Source organism: Brachyistius frenatus, unplaced genomic scaffold, assembly GCF_029030835.1.
Source record: "Brachyistius frenatus isolate BFR_SWC_R1_liver_20210118 unplaced genomic scaffold, ASM2903083v1 Contig_3, whole genome shotgun sequence".
NCBI lineage: Eukaryota > Metazoa > Chordata > Actinopteri > Embiotocidae > Brachyistius > Brachyistius frenatus.
This window is the reverse complement of record NW_027210602.1, coordinates 10,278,123-10,292,422: the sequence shown is the minus strand read 5'-3', so window position 1 is coordinate 10,292,422 and position 14,300 is coordinate 10,278,123. Positions and strand designations below refer to the sequence as shown.

General features: G+C 37.2%; 1 protein-coding gene across 1 annotated transcript; it reads right to left on the bottom strand.

The window, feature by feature from the left end:
- Positions 1–3,937: 3,937 nt before the first annotated feature.
- parm1 (prostate androgen-regulated mucin-like protein 1) lies at positions 3,938–13,405 on the bottom strand. The gene is made up of 4 exons (XM_069707348.1): positions 13,353–13,405; positions 9,829–10,620; positions 5,924–6,002; positions 3,938–5,240 (listed from the first exon to the last, which is right to left on the bottom strand). Exons 1-4 carry the CDS (start codon positions 13,381–13,383, stop codon positions 5,159–5,161), a joined length of 984 nt encoding a protein of 327 aa, XP_069563449.1. The 5' UTR covers positions 13,384–13,405; the 3' UTR covers positions 3,938–5,158.
- Positions 13,406–14,300: the final 895 nt, after the last annotated feature.

The following is a 14,300-nucleotide window of genomic DNA, read 5'->3' as shown; positions in this document are numbered from 1 at the left end:
CTAGGAACACAATGTAGTTAAAGTATAGAAGTAAAAGTCCTGGTTTGGTCCCTCTGACTGTTACGTTATTAGACGAGACCTTATTATTATTAGTGAGACATCAATGTGTCAGCTGTATGTTACTGTTGCAGCTGCTGCAGGTGGAGCTGATTTAAACTACCTTCTATCCAGTTGTTTATCCAGCAACAGATAGAGAGTTTGTCAGATGATTATTCTGAGATAAAAGAAGAAAATAAATGTGAAACTACAAATCTGTTTTTCTCAAGTTTAAAATTTTTGATGAGATATTGGGTCAAGTGAACATTTCTTGAAATAAAACCGTGAGAAAAATGAATGTTTAGTGGAGTTGTTAAAGTCTCATAGACTTCTGAAATGTGACCCGAACTACACAACGATTTTTGTAAGACGTCAGAAGACGAACAGGTTCGAGACCACTGGTTTCATCAACAATGTGTTTTATTCTAGTGTCTATTATATATCAACTCCTTATCTGAAAAGTAACTGGAGCTGTTGTAATGGAGTAGAAAGTATAATATTTCACTTTAGTGTAGTGGTGTAGAAGTATAAATTAACAGAGAATGGAAATACACATGTAAAGTACAAGTGCCTCAAAATGACACTTAATTAGAATACTTGAGAAGTTGTACTTAGTTACTTTCCACCACAGGTATCAGACCAAAGTTAATATTTATTATCCTTCACTTCCTGAATTGTCTACACACCCGTATGCTAACGTGAGGACGTGAACATGTTAAACATGAATCACCTGCTGCTCTGCAGCTTCACAGAGCTGCTCTGGCTGCAGTCTTATTTAAAACAATATGAATGATTAGTTGTATTTATTAAAATGAAATCTTAATAGATAGAAAAGATTTGTGCCAAACATACTGGTCATAATAATTCTGCATTTAGTCTGAACACTTAAAAGCACTCAGCCCAGCCCGGTATTCCTCAAACTGTCCGTAACATTTTTGTTTTGTATAAAGATCAGTTTAAACTAATGTTGAATTTTTTTTTTCTCAAAATGTATAAAGAGAATGTGATTTTCATCCTGATATGTCCATTCTGTCCATAAAAATCTCATCTCTGTCTCTTGTTAAAGCTGAATGTGTCCAAAGTAACAGAGTCCTCAGTGTGTCAAACTGCTGGTTTCAAACTGCTGGTTTCAAACCGCTGCAAGCTTTGAACAAAGTGAGTGAGAGAGGAAAAGGCTTCTTCCTGTTTCTCAAAGTCTGACACCAGCTCTGTTCAGTGAGGCCGGTGAAGGAAATGAAAAAAAACAAAAAACAGATGATTCTTTATAGCTCACACATATAGTGGAATATTTATATGTGCATCACTGAGAAGAAAAATAAAAAAAACCACATCATCTCATTTACTGACACAGAGCTGCACTGAAATTGAAGTACTATAGCTTGTTCTGCTGTCCAGATGTTTTTAATGTAAATAATGGTACCGCCCTTCCCTCAGTGTAATTATAAAGGACACACACACGCACACACACACACACACTGCTTAGAGTATTTAAGGACTGATAATAACAGTGCAGCTCAGAAATCTGCTCCCTCTATTATTACTGCTGCTGCCCAGCGACAAATAGAGAGGCAATGTATCAGTTGCTAGAAAGTGACACTGCTGACGTTGTATTTACTTTTGTGTTTTCATTCAATGCTACTTTACACTTAGTAAGAAATACATGATTTTAGAGTCATCAGTAACTTTGTGGCTTTAGGTTTTGCTGAACAAAAATCAGAATGTTCTTCTTAAAGCTAGACGTTTCACAGTGTTTCTTCGGGGGGAAAAAAAGGTGAATTCAGATGCAATAAAATGCGCAGTTTCCTTACAGCAGTTGTGTTGGCTAATGTCAGATTATTAGATATTGTTGTGTAACTAACATGACTGTGTCTGTTTACTTACATTAAAATTGTAATGTTGTTCGCACCATAATACATCAGTAATGGTAATCAATACAATGCAGTCCTTATAATATAGTGTTCATGCAGTAATAGTATATTACTTTTTTTGATACTTAATAATTACCTTCATAGCATATGATTGATGACACTTCATTTGACCTATAAGTCAAATTTCAGATGTAGCACTTAAATTGTATTGGCATATTTTCACAGTCTTGTATTTATTCTTTTTCTGAAGGAAAGGATCTGAATACTAGTTTAAAATGTCACCTGAGAAATGTATAATTTCAAACCTAAGAAATGGTACATTTAGGTGAAAACAGTGTTAGCTTTTTTTTTTTTTATGAACAAACAGACATAAGGTCCTATTTGAAACAGTCCAGATAAAGTTGGTATACTTAAACATATGACGTCAAAATTGTCATTTCATATTAATAAAAACAAAGTCAAATTGACAATTTGAATAAAGAAAACAACAGACCAGTCACAGAAGAAAAAGAAGAAAAAAAAAACCTACATTTATCACACACTCAAAATGGTGGGAAGTAACCAAGTACATTTATTCAAGTACTGTACTTTCAAGTAATTGTACTTTACTTGAGTATTTCCACATTGACTTATAATACTTCTACTCCACTGGATTTAAAAGATGAATCTTGCACTTTTTATTTAGTCATCAAGAAAGTGGTATTTTAAATGATGACCAATTTGTTGAGGACTTACTGCTCCACCATATTCAGTCCATTTCAGACCCTCGGTGGAGGTGGAGAAAGATAATAAAGGATAGAGGCAAGCTGGTGTGGACTCTGTGGGAAGAGAAAAGAGCGTGTGGGCAGGAAAGGAGGGTTTCATGGTAAAGGGTTTTTAGAAAGATGAAGAATGGAAGCAGTTAGAATTGGAGGGCAGCAATGACAGGACTGTTATTAAAGCTTCCTCTAGTAAATGTTCTGCAGCCTATTGAGACGCAGAGATGCAGAGATTCTGCTGAACCTCAGCATCCACATGTTGTTGTATCATTTTATTTGTTTCACGTAATTACAGTCATCTTGCTTTTGTATTGGGATGGCTGCACGACTGTTTCTGGATAACGCTGAGCTGAAGGGGCCGTCCTTTTCTGATTTAATTTTTACATTTCAAGATCATGAAGTATACTGTTGTTTTGTAAAATATTAGATACTTGCGTACTGTGACAAGCATGGATGGATCTCAAAATAAATATATGTATAAATAATTAAACTAAATAATGCTTGCAGGATTTTGGTGATGCTGGTCGACACCTGTACCATCAGATTAGCACTTTGGTTTAAAAATTACATTTTCATCAATGCATTTGCGCTTTCGTTTAGAGATTTAGATACAGATTTATTACGTACTCCAGAGGGCCCAAACACAGGCTTGGGAAACTATAAACATCTGTGACTTGAAACATTATCTGGATTATACTATTCAATCAATGGGTCTTCACATTTAAACCTCATATTAAAATGTGTTATCTCAATATGCAAATTAATTGTAAACAAATGTTGTTTATCAGGTCAAGTAAGAAAATGCTGCTGGTTTGGATCTAATTTTAGTTCCTATGCTGAGCCAACATTACTGCTACTGTCATGCAGGCAGCTCTGTTTGGCTTTGCTTATAAGAGATACTTGCTAATTTTAGTTTTCATTCTAGTTTTCTGTCTATAATGCTAACATGCATCATTGACAGAAACTGCTATAATGTGTCCCATGTTCACTGTTTTAGTTTAGCATGTTGCTATCAAATGCTAATTAGCACAAAATAAAGTACATTTTAGGCATTAACCAAACTAAAGGAATCATTGATGGACATTTTGATGAGATAATGATGCTAAATGAGAAGTCAGGTGGTTGTCGAGTTTATATTGAATGTCTGTACCAACTTTCATAGGTATACATTTTTTTTGTTGATTAACCAACAGAGTGACATTGTCATTGGTTAAAACACATTTAAATGCACTTTAAAATTATCACTAAATTTTCTTTAAACAACCATCACACTGACTCACATTGTTCTTTTATCACTTTTATGGCACAAACATTTCAGTCACACACACAATCATATCAACATGTGGTAAAAAAAAAAATCCAAATGGCATTATTCCTCACCTAAATGTAAATAAACAGAAAATTAGTGAACATCACAATCAAAACCGCAGCCTGGCTGTGCTGCAAATGGCAAAATCATACAAAACATGAAAAAGATTCACACCCACACAATATTCAATGATATAACTCATTCATAAATATAGCTGGGATTGATCAGGCATGAGAGAGAGGCAGTTTCTTACCCTATGTTTCCTTAAGACTTCATTTGATGAAAATAGGATTTGAGAACAAAATGTGTTTTTATCCTCAAAGGATTGATAAATGTGCCCTTTCAGCATTTGGAGCTGGTGGAGATTCAAAGCATTGCTCTTGCACACTTCAGGAACCAGATTCTTCTTCGAAAGGCCAGTCTCTCTTTACCTCCGCACCAGTTAGTTTTATGCATAAAAAAAAATATATTCCTTAGATGGAAAAACATACTTCTGTACTCTGGATATCAAAAGTAATAAATTAAATCTCAGACATTTTCTTCCAATTATTCTCCTTTCTGGGCTGTAACATGACACTATGATGAGACTTGTTCTGTGTGCTGACAGCAATTCTTAGTTTTCACATTTAAGCTTAAAAAAATTCAACAACAAAGTGTCCACTGTCAAGATTATTGAACGTTTTACTGAAAATAGCACAAAGACTAAAGCAAAATAATTGTCAGTGTGCACTACTGTACATTTTAAGCAGTTTACTGTCAAATTGAGTTTGTTATTCATAAACTCTTCATCATTGCTTCCAGATTTACTGATACTCTAAAAATGTTATTTCCTTTCAGTTTACGCAGCCCCTTTTTAAAATCAAGGATCATTTCCACTAATGGTAATGTGATTATAGCCTGTAACATATGAGAGTTTAGGCAACTAGAGATGTTTGGAATGCTCCCTCAGTAAAAGCTGCTTTTAATTTCCATTTTTAAAATATTGCTACTTAAACTAAGAAAAAGAGAAATTTCACATTGGTTTTGCATTCTGCAATTGATTGAAATCATACAGTCCTGCCGACTTATAAAATCTGACCATCCTGAACTCAGTACACCCAAACTGTTAACACATTCTGGTCAGAACGGTCCCGTCTGCAGACGGAGGACTTCGGGTTCTTGTGGGATTGGAGGTCAAATATTAAGATTCAAGGGTCAAACATGGGGTTGCTGAAGTTTGCTAAAGTGCTGCAGTCATTGCTCTCCGGTAGTCGACCGTAAGAAGTCCGTCTGGAATGAAAAATAAAGAGACATATTTACATATTATTTTAGGAAGATCCAACTTGTTAACATGTACACCCTACCAGTCTTCAGATCCAGCTGGAATACTAAGATGGCCACAGGTGTCATTGATGTCAAAAACTCCTCACAATTACCATGATACATCCTGATACTCTACAAGCACTGAAAAGAGTCCAAACGAGGATTAGTGAGTGTCAGAGCCGGATTAAACAAGGTGCATCTTTGAATACTCTTTGTGATGTATCATTGATGGATAGAAGAAGCAGACATAATGGTAGTTTATAAGGACCAGATCAATTTGTGATAAATTTGGAAATCCCAGCTGATAGTAACATCAAGAATAAGAAGCACATGCAGACTGAGAAGTGTCAGCACCTGAAGGAACAAGTGGAACAGATGTGGAAGAAGTGCAAAGTGGTTTGAGAGGTAACAGGAGCATTTGCAGCTGTGGCCCCCAAACTGGGAGAGTGCCTCCTGCCGATGTGAGGTACAACAGCGGAGTCTATGCTGAGAAGAGCGTAGTCCTTAGAACAGTTAAGATACTGTGCAAACCGTGAAACCCCCGAGCCTATATACAAGTGCATCTTCCACAAAATGTACTTGAGCTTTAGTTGGTAATAACAGCATGTTAATGCATTTTGTAGAATATTTGTTTAGGGGTCTGGACTCACCTGATCTTGTAGTAGAACAGCCCTCCCAACACCAGGATGACCAAGACAATGAAAAAGGAAACAATCATTGCAATACTTCCTGGAGAGAAAGGGACGGAGAAAGAAAGACACAAGAAGTCTCAGAACAGGTCATTAGTTAAAAAATATGTTATTGTGAGTAATACTTCCTAAATTTCGCTATGTGTTTCTTTGTTTCTCTTCCTTATACACATTACATTCTTTTACAAGTTACTAAGTGCAATGCATTCATTTTTCCATAACTCATTGTGTTGTTACTCACTCTAACTATTTTCAGAAATGCCTTTGAAGAGCTTGATATCGTCAATGCCCTAACACAACTAGGCAACTGGTAAAACAGCAAACAAGTCAACCCACAAATATCAAAGTAACAGAGCGTTATTGGGATTAGTAACTGAAATGTAATTAATTGATATCAATCTCCTACAATAACCAAAAAGTTAAACAAACTCTTTGGTCCCTCTCTCACCCTTTGTCTTAAATGTTCATTGTTGGTTAAGAATTACTTTTGTCTACAGCCATGACAGCAGCACTGTGAGGCTGTACACAGCTGAATGCTAATGACAATGCTAAAATATTGACTCTAACAAATTATGATGTCAGCCATGTTCAAAGTTTATTACCTGATAGCCATATGCAAATTAAGTCTAAATACAAAGTACTGATGTGTCAAGAGTTATGAAGGTATTTGGCCATAAACCAAAGCACTGGACAAATTAAAATTGTGACCGAACATTAGCAATGGACAAAAAGTTAAAGGGACAGAATACAAATCAATTTAGATCAAATTTGAAAGCAATTAATTAGTCCAGAGGTGGACTGACCACCTGACCAATAGACAAACCCACCTGGAGGTCTACAGAACCATAAAGCAGAAAACAGAAAGAACAAACTTCCCAAAACTTCATAGAATCATTCGTTAATTTTGATTTACAAAACTACTTAAAACTGTGTTGGTGCCATTCAAAAGTATCATTAGGTTGCAAGTCATGTCATCATGTAGACACACCTTGTAGTTGGACAATTGGACCAACCCACATTGTAACTATTTTGCTGATCTTATTAAACTGTGAATGACTTTGAACTGACCTTTAAGCTTATTTAATAAATAATCTTCTCGTGAGAAACTGGATCAGACACACTGTCGCAGGTCTCTTTGTATGTGTGTGTGTGTGTGTGTGTGTGTGTGTGTGTGTGTGTGTGTGTGTGTGTGTGTGTGTGTGTGTGTGTGTGTGTGTGTGTGTGTGATAGTTCTTGAGTTCAGTAAACTGTTGAAAAATGAGGCTGTTCTCAACACCTGTCTTTAAGGTGAAAGTATAAATCATATGGCTAACAAACTGCCAAGTAATAAATGAATGTGATGTGAGGGCTCATTGCTGGCTGTGGCGCTCAGATCGTCTGTCTGACTCTGGAACAAAAAGCTTTCTGATCTTTGAACTCATTTGATGTTAGATGGTTGAGTGTAAGATACAGGTTTGCACCATGTACTCTTAAACAGTCCTCTTCCCTTACAATTGACAAAGAAACAACTGCAGACTTTAATTTGACCGTAATCACTAAAAGTTACTGGAGATAAGATAAAGTCCCAATAAAAACAGGAAGTGTACATTCATGCTAGCAGCTCTGTAAAGCTGTACTGAGGCACAATGGTGCTTTAAGTCAAATGCTAAATTAGCTATAATATGCTAAAATGTCCACGCTCTTTTTTTCTAAGCACAATTTTTTATATTTTAATTTATTAAACTTTTTTTTTTGGTATCTTTATAAAATGATCAATGATCAAAAGCACAGCTAAGTCTGATGAGACTGGTTTTGGGTCACAAACCAAAGTAATAGATAAACTGAAACTTTGACCTGATGATGGCGCTAGATGAAAAGTTAAGGGATCAACAAAGTTATTATAATTCAGCCCGAGGGTAACATAAAAGTTTGTACATGAAAATGTAAACTATAAAGACAATAAGCAATGAAGGCAACTTATACCAAAAAGGGTATTCGGCATCATACATTTCTCAGTCCTGTCCTGTAAACATTAACGTATTTTCTACTGCTGGAACCTTCCGATAAAACCAGACACTTCACCTGTATTTTGTAAATTGGGCTTCTGCCCTCTTACAAATTCTATGTCAAGGGATGGATGTTATCTGATGGACTAGCATCTGTTGCTTTTTTAACTGTTATCCCCAGAATAACAGTTCCAGTTTCATTTCCTGACTTCAGTTTATGGGGCTCTATAGGTAACTGGATGATTCATTCTACTCAACATGTTTTTCCTAGGAATAGTACAACTTTGAAAACCAGTGCCCTAGTGAGGCACAATACAAGTGCTGAGTCACATGTTCTATTAGATGCAGCAGTCACTGATTATGGTTTCAGTGACAAGGGACAAACTCATTTACAGAAGACAAAAACAACATCATTCCCAGAGTTGTGTTTAATGCCATTCTAAAGAGCACTCCTCAAAAGTATTGTTGTAAGAATGAATAAGTATGTATGAAGAGATGTTTGGTGTGTTTTTGCAAAGATGAAGGACATACAATAACCCTGAGGTTGTACATCCAAACCTGATCATAGAGTGTGGAAGCAAATAGGAAATAAATACAGAAAAAGCTAGTTTATTATTTGCAGACACTGAGCTTATGAATTCACAGGGAAAAAATGTCAGCCTGCTTCAGTAAACAAGGAAGTGTTACAGCAAACTGTTTTGTTCACATATTAACAACCACAGGTAAAGAGGCCAGAGAGGAGGAGGAAGAGCTACTCGATGTATAAACTCTGCGTGGTTAATTTTGACCTCTTTAATTAGAAATCTGTGGTCACCTGTACTTGGTTTCCTTATAAGGTTAGTTGTGTATGAGGTGATGTAGTTTGTTTACATTAACAGACAATTACAGTTGGGGTGTCATAGGCAGAAAACAATCGTTTTGGGAGTTAGCATGCTCTAAAGTGCAAAATATTTTTTGGGCAGGATATTTTGACCATGCTTTTATAAAATAAGTAATGAGTTACTGGGTCATCAGAGATCTCTGGACCAGCTGGAGATAAATAGCAAAAGGGGGCTAGTAACAAACAGTTTGTATTCTGACAGAAATTAGCATTGTGTCAACACCGTTTTATCATTCCTTTCAGTGAGACAACATAGATGGCACCGAGGGGGTCCACAGCATGTGCCACAAAACGCCCACCAATCAACATGCATGCATCGGCTGACACTCTGCCACCGCTGCCACACCTTGGGACTGTGTGCAATAAATTGTGTTTTTAATGAACAGCAGCAGCGTGACGAGGGGGCTTCCTACCAAGACTGTACAGGATAAAGTGTGTACAGATAAATGGATACATTGTCATTATAAATGATGGATGCATGTCTGATAGGGCATTTTAAAGTCCAGTAGATAGTGGGAAAGGTGAATCGTGACAATGGCCATTCTAACAATGAAATGATTCCATATCACAATCCACATTCATGGGTAATGCAACTCATGTACTCGCTTACACTTAATACAGAAACCAGTTATTGTGGAGCTCTTAGAGGCTGGTTTCATAGAGGCTCAACTTTTTTGTGTGTGTTTAGGAATAATAAGCAATCAGGCCATGATTATGTCATGCCTGCTGAAGATGGTCATGTTAACATTGTAATGTTGAGTATGTTAGCATGCAAATTTGAGGGTTTAGCTAAAAGCACCACTGTGCCAGCGTTTTGCTTCTAATGGATACAGATTTGTTTGAATGATTAAATTACTGGCCAATATGTTCTTTCTGAATGTAAATAAAGATTGAATGAGGATATAAATTAACATGTGCATAAAACCTTCGCACAACATATTTTAAAATGTTTGTAGTGCTTTAAAAAATATATAAGTATATTTATAGTTGATGCTACGTACCTGAGCTCAGAGCCTCAGACTTGTGTCCCTCCTGTTCCAGGGTATTACTGCTGGTGGTGACTCTGGTGGTTTCGCTGTTACTGGTTGTTCTGGTGGTTTGGGTGATCCTGGTGGTTTTACTGTTGGTGGCACTGATTTGAGTTGTGCTGGTCGCAGTGCTGGCGGTGGTACCGATGTCGTTGGTAGTTAGAGAGGCCTTGGTGGTGCTATAAACTTCAGTGGGGCTGATGGCAGTGCTGGCGGTGGTACCGATGTCGTTGGTAGTTAGAGAGGCCTTGGTGGTGCTATAAACTTCAGTGGGGCTGATGGCAGTGCTGGCGGTGGTACCGATGTCGTTGGTAGTTAGAGAGGCCTTGGTGGTGCTATAAACTTCAGTGGGGCTGATGGCAGTGCTGGCGGTGGTACCGATGTCGTTGGTAGTTAGAGAGGCCTTGGTGGTGCTATAAACTTCAGTGGGGCTGATGGCAGTGCTGGCGGTGGTACCGGTGTCGTTGGTAGTTTGAGAGGTCTTGGTGGTGCCATTGACTTGAGTAGTGCTGACGGCAGTGCCGGGGGTGGTGCTGATGTCATCTGTGGTTTGGGTGGCTTTGGTGCCGTCCGTTTGGGTGGTGCTGGAGTTGGGGATGCTGATACTACTGCCGGTTGTATCTGTAATACCTGTTGTTACATCTGTTGAAAGAGCCTCCGTCTGATCTGTGACAGATGTGGATGACGGAGATGTGGAAGACAATGGAGATGTTGGAGGAGACGCTGTTGCTGTTGTTGAGGAAGGTGAACAGAGCAACAGTAAACCTGTAATTCAAAACAGATGATGTTTTTTACTTGTCAAAGTATTTTCAAAGTTAATTCCTGCCATTTATGTCAGCACATACAACACCCCTGCTTGATGTTCTTGTCAGTAAAGAAAATGTTGGAGTAATTATTCCAATACATAATCAACCTTCGTCCTCTTTAATGTAATTGGTTTTAATTAGGAATGTGGTTCTAATCTTTAGGACGCACTCCAAAGATTTGACTTATCGAGGTCAGTTTAGTCAGTGTGATGAGTCCTAACTCGCTTTTGAAAACCTTTGTTTGAGTTTGACCCTTCATGTTTATAAGAGAAAGCTCACGTAACAAACCTGCAGCATGGAGTTTAAGAGATTTGGGCATTTACAAGGCATGGTGAAACTAGTGATGATTAGTTGCTTTCTAGAATATTTCCGATCCATTGTTTTTGGTGCATTAACCAGGAACTTGATAGAACATCTCAATGACTTTAACTTGATAAACAGTAATAAAGAACAACAAAAATTGCACCCAAAATCTAGAATCATCAGTCACATAAGACAGGATGTAATGACATTGTGTGAAAAAGTGTAAACCTATGGCCGACAGTCAGGGAGCAGAAAAACTGCCAATTAATAACAACCGCCAGCCACCCCCACCCAACTGTCCTGTAAAAGTTTTGATGCTACATAATTTACTAATAATTGCAGAAGAGAAATCACAGAATCAGATTCCTTGAAACCAAATGAAAGTCATAAAACACAGAGGCAAAAACGAAAATTGTCAAAACGTGCTGAGAGATAGAAACGTAAAGCGTCATGGCTAAATAGAAACCAGTCTAGGCACCCGATTCCATTATTAGCAGCCTATTTAATGGCCATCATAAGATTGAGAACTCCTCCACCTCGAGCTAGCTCACTCAGCAGGTATCAATGATATGACTGTTGAAGAGGAGTAGCAACAGGCGTTATTGAGTTAAAATAAGTGTATTTGTTACATTAAACGTTGGGTAAGTTAAATACGTTATGCAAGCTAGGCTATATACGAAACTCAAAATGAGTCAATGATGACTTTTCCTTTCACATGGACAAAGGACATCATTTTTCGTGTCAAAAAGTGATATCCTTTGTGAAAAACTTGTGTTTGAACAATCCAACTGCCCTCGACGTGGAGACTTCCTCACTTTACTACAACCTATACTACCTCACATCACAGGCTTCGTTGCTCCTGTCATAAGTAATACAGCCACTCTTGATCGCTATAAATATATGCTTTTGGCCCACTAGGAGCAGTTTTCCACAGTTTGAACAGTAGAACCTACTAGTAGGTTTAGAAGGCCCCTAATGACCTATAAATGTTGGACAGATGTGTAATAATATTCAATAGTCTTATTACAGTCAACTCATGTGGTTGAGGCTAGCAACAGGAAACTGCAGCCTTCCCAGAAGAGTGGCAGTGAATATTAATATTAATATCAATGCCATTGTAATGACATGTAATCAAATGAGTGTATAGTGTCCTGGTGTCCACAATTTTTCAGCTAGGAAGCTACACAATATATAAACTATAACCAATCCAAAGTTTTGCAAGGAAAGCTTTGCTATTACACTTAAAAAAGGCAACTACATGTTTGGGAAGATCTGTATCATCAGTAGGAACCAAAGGAGTAGCGCTTAGTGAGAGGTAAGGAAGTCAAAGTATTAAGAGACCACCTAACACAAAGATGGTTTTCTCATTTCACAGTCATATCCTGTAACTGTGCAGTCTTTCCGGGTATTTCAGCAGCTGGGACTTTGAACACAGCACGCACAGCTCCATTATCTTATGATTTCATTATTAGAGCCAATAAAACCTGAGAGGATCACAGTTAACAGTCCGCGGAGCAGGGCCATGTAAGTCGTTGTGATGCAAGCAGAGTTTTTCCATTCGTGTTTCTACAAACAGGAAGTCAGAGCAGAGATACGGCATGGTGCATTTAAGGGTTTCCTTTTTTCTTACAACAGTGTACTGGTCACGAGATTTAAAATTCAGTCACGTAAAGTATTGAAAATAAATACAAAATGTGCAGCACCACAAAGTCTGTCTTTCTAACATGATTAACATTATTCTGTGGTGTAAGAGCTCCATCTCTACCCACAGGTTCCAAAACCGCAAGAAAAAGTCAAAGTAAAAAAAAAATAAGATGACTTCCTGCCTATGAATTTTTCTGCAACACTGAGTTAATACCAGTGAAAATATCTCATGTACTTTCACACCAAATCAAACATTAAATAAGCATTTTGTTTTGTTACCTCCCTCTGGAGAAGCTGGCTTTTTATTATAACTTTCTGCATTGAACATTAACTTCTTCTTTAACTTCATCTTCTTTGACCCAGTTGAAAAAAAGTATTTTGTTAAAGATGCTGTAAAGACTGACTTCATAAAAGGAAATAATTTCAACCAAACGGTAACTTAAATAAAACTCCAAGGATTTACCGCTCTGTCATTTGGCAGGAAGAACATTTTGGAGCCTAGATATTAATCAGAATTTACATGGTAGTTTTTCAGTATTGTTTGTCAATTATCCATTATTGAAACTGAACTTATTTCAGCAATTGTCAATTTAGTGAATTATCTTTGTAACCGCTATGCAGTTTTCCACATTTTCTGACATTTCTCACAACATCTACATTCACAGAAATCTAAGATTTTCTTTTAAGAAAACAAAATAAAGGAAAACCAGGAATCAGCCTGTATTGATTGAAGAGTTTACTTACATGTTAGAGCTTGCAGACTGACCCTCATCATTATGCCCTTTGACTGTTTATCTTCACAAACTTGTGTCGCTGCAGCTCCTTGCTCTCCGCTCCCTGTGGGCAGCTGCAGTGTGTGTGGCTTCCTTTGACTAGGTGACTGATTATAAGAGCCTGGGGGCGAGGCTACATGCTGACTGAGTCAAAACCTGCGCAGCCTGCTCATATGAGACTGTAATAAGGAAATTGAACTAAAGAGCAAGTTGCACGGGAGATGACAACATTTATTTATAATTATTTTTTTTAGGATTCCCTGCTCTACATCTTGTGGCACTTCTCCACTTCTCATCTCAACATTATTGCTCGTATTCCCAACAGCATTGGTGTGTTATTGATCCTAAACATTAATGTAATGCGAGGTACCATAATATTTCCTATTAGGGGCCAGAGGTTTATGTGGATGGAGGGTCGTGGGTCAAAAGTAAATGTTTATGTTATGTGACATTACATTTCATTCAAATGTGAGATATTTTACAGACAATTTACATTTTAAATCTAAAATAAAATTTCGGAATATTTAAAACAGTACTAAAAAATGTCTTAATTTTCTTAGGTCAGTGAGCCACTGCCCCAGTCAATGCAATACAATAGCAAAACTTAACATTGCTGATTCATATTATAAACTTTTTAGTAGCAAAATTTACGAGTATGGTCATTGCGTTAGGATTTTACAGTATTTAAGAATACGAATTTCCCAAGCCGAACTTGGTTGGGCCTATGGACCCAAAATTAGGCTGCTTTTCTGTAGAGCAAAACGTTTTTGTTGTACTGAGTTACCTTGATATTGTGTGGGAAAATAAGTGTTTTATTAAAGAAGTGTAACATCGTTTTTTTTTTTTATTAACTGTCCCAATCACATACAATCTATTTCAATATTTGTTCTTTTATTTATTTGATCACATACCTATTTGC

Coding starts and splice junctions, on each gene's coding strand:
- parm1 (XM_069707348.1), bottom strand. CDS start 13,383: ATGATGAGGGTCAGTCTGCAAGCTCTAACAT. Junction 10,621..13,352: donor CAGTCTGCAAGCTCTAACAT/GTAAGTAAACTC, acceptor TTTGAATTACAG/GTTTACTGTTGCTCTGTTCA. Junction 5,241..5,923: donor CTGTTCTACTACAAGATCAG/GTGAGTCCAGAC, acceptor TTTTCATTCCAG/ACGGACTTCTTACGGTCGAC.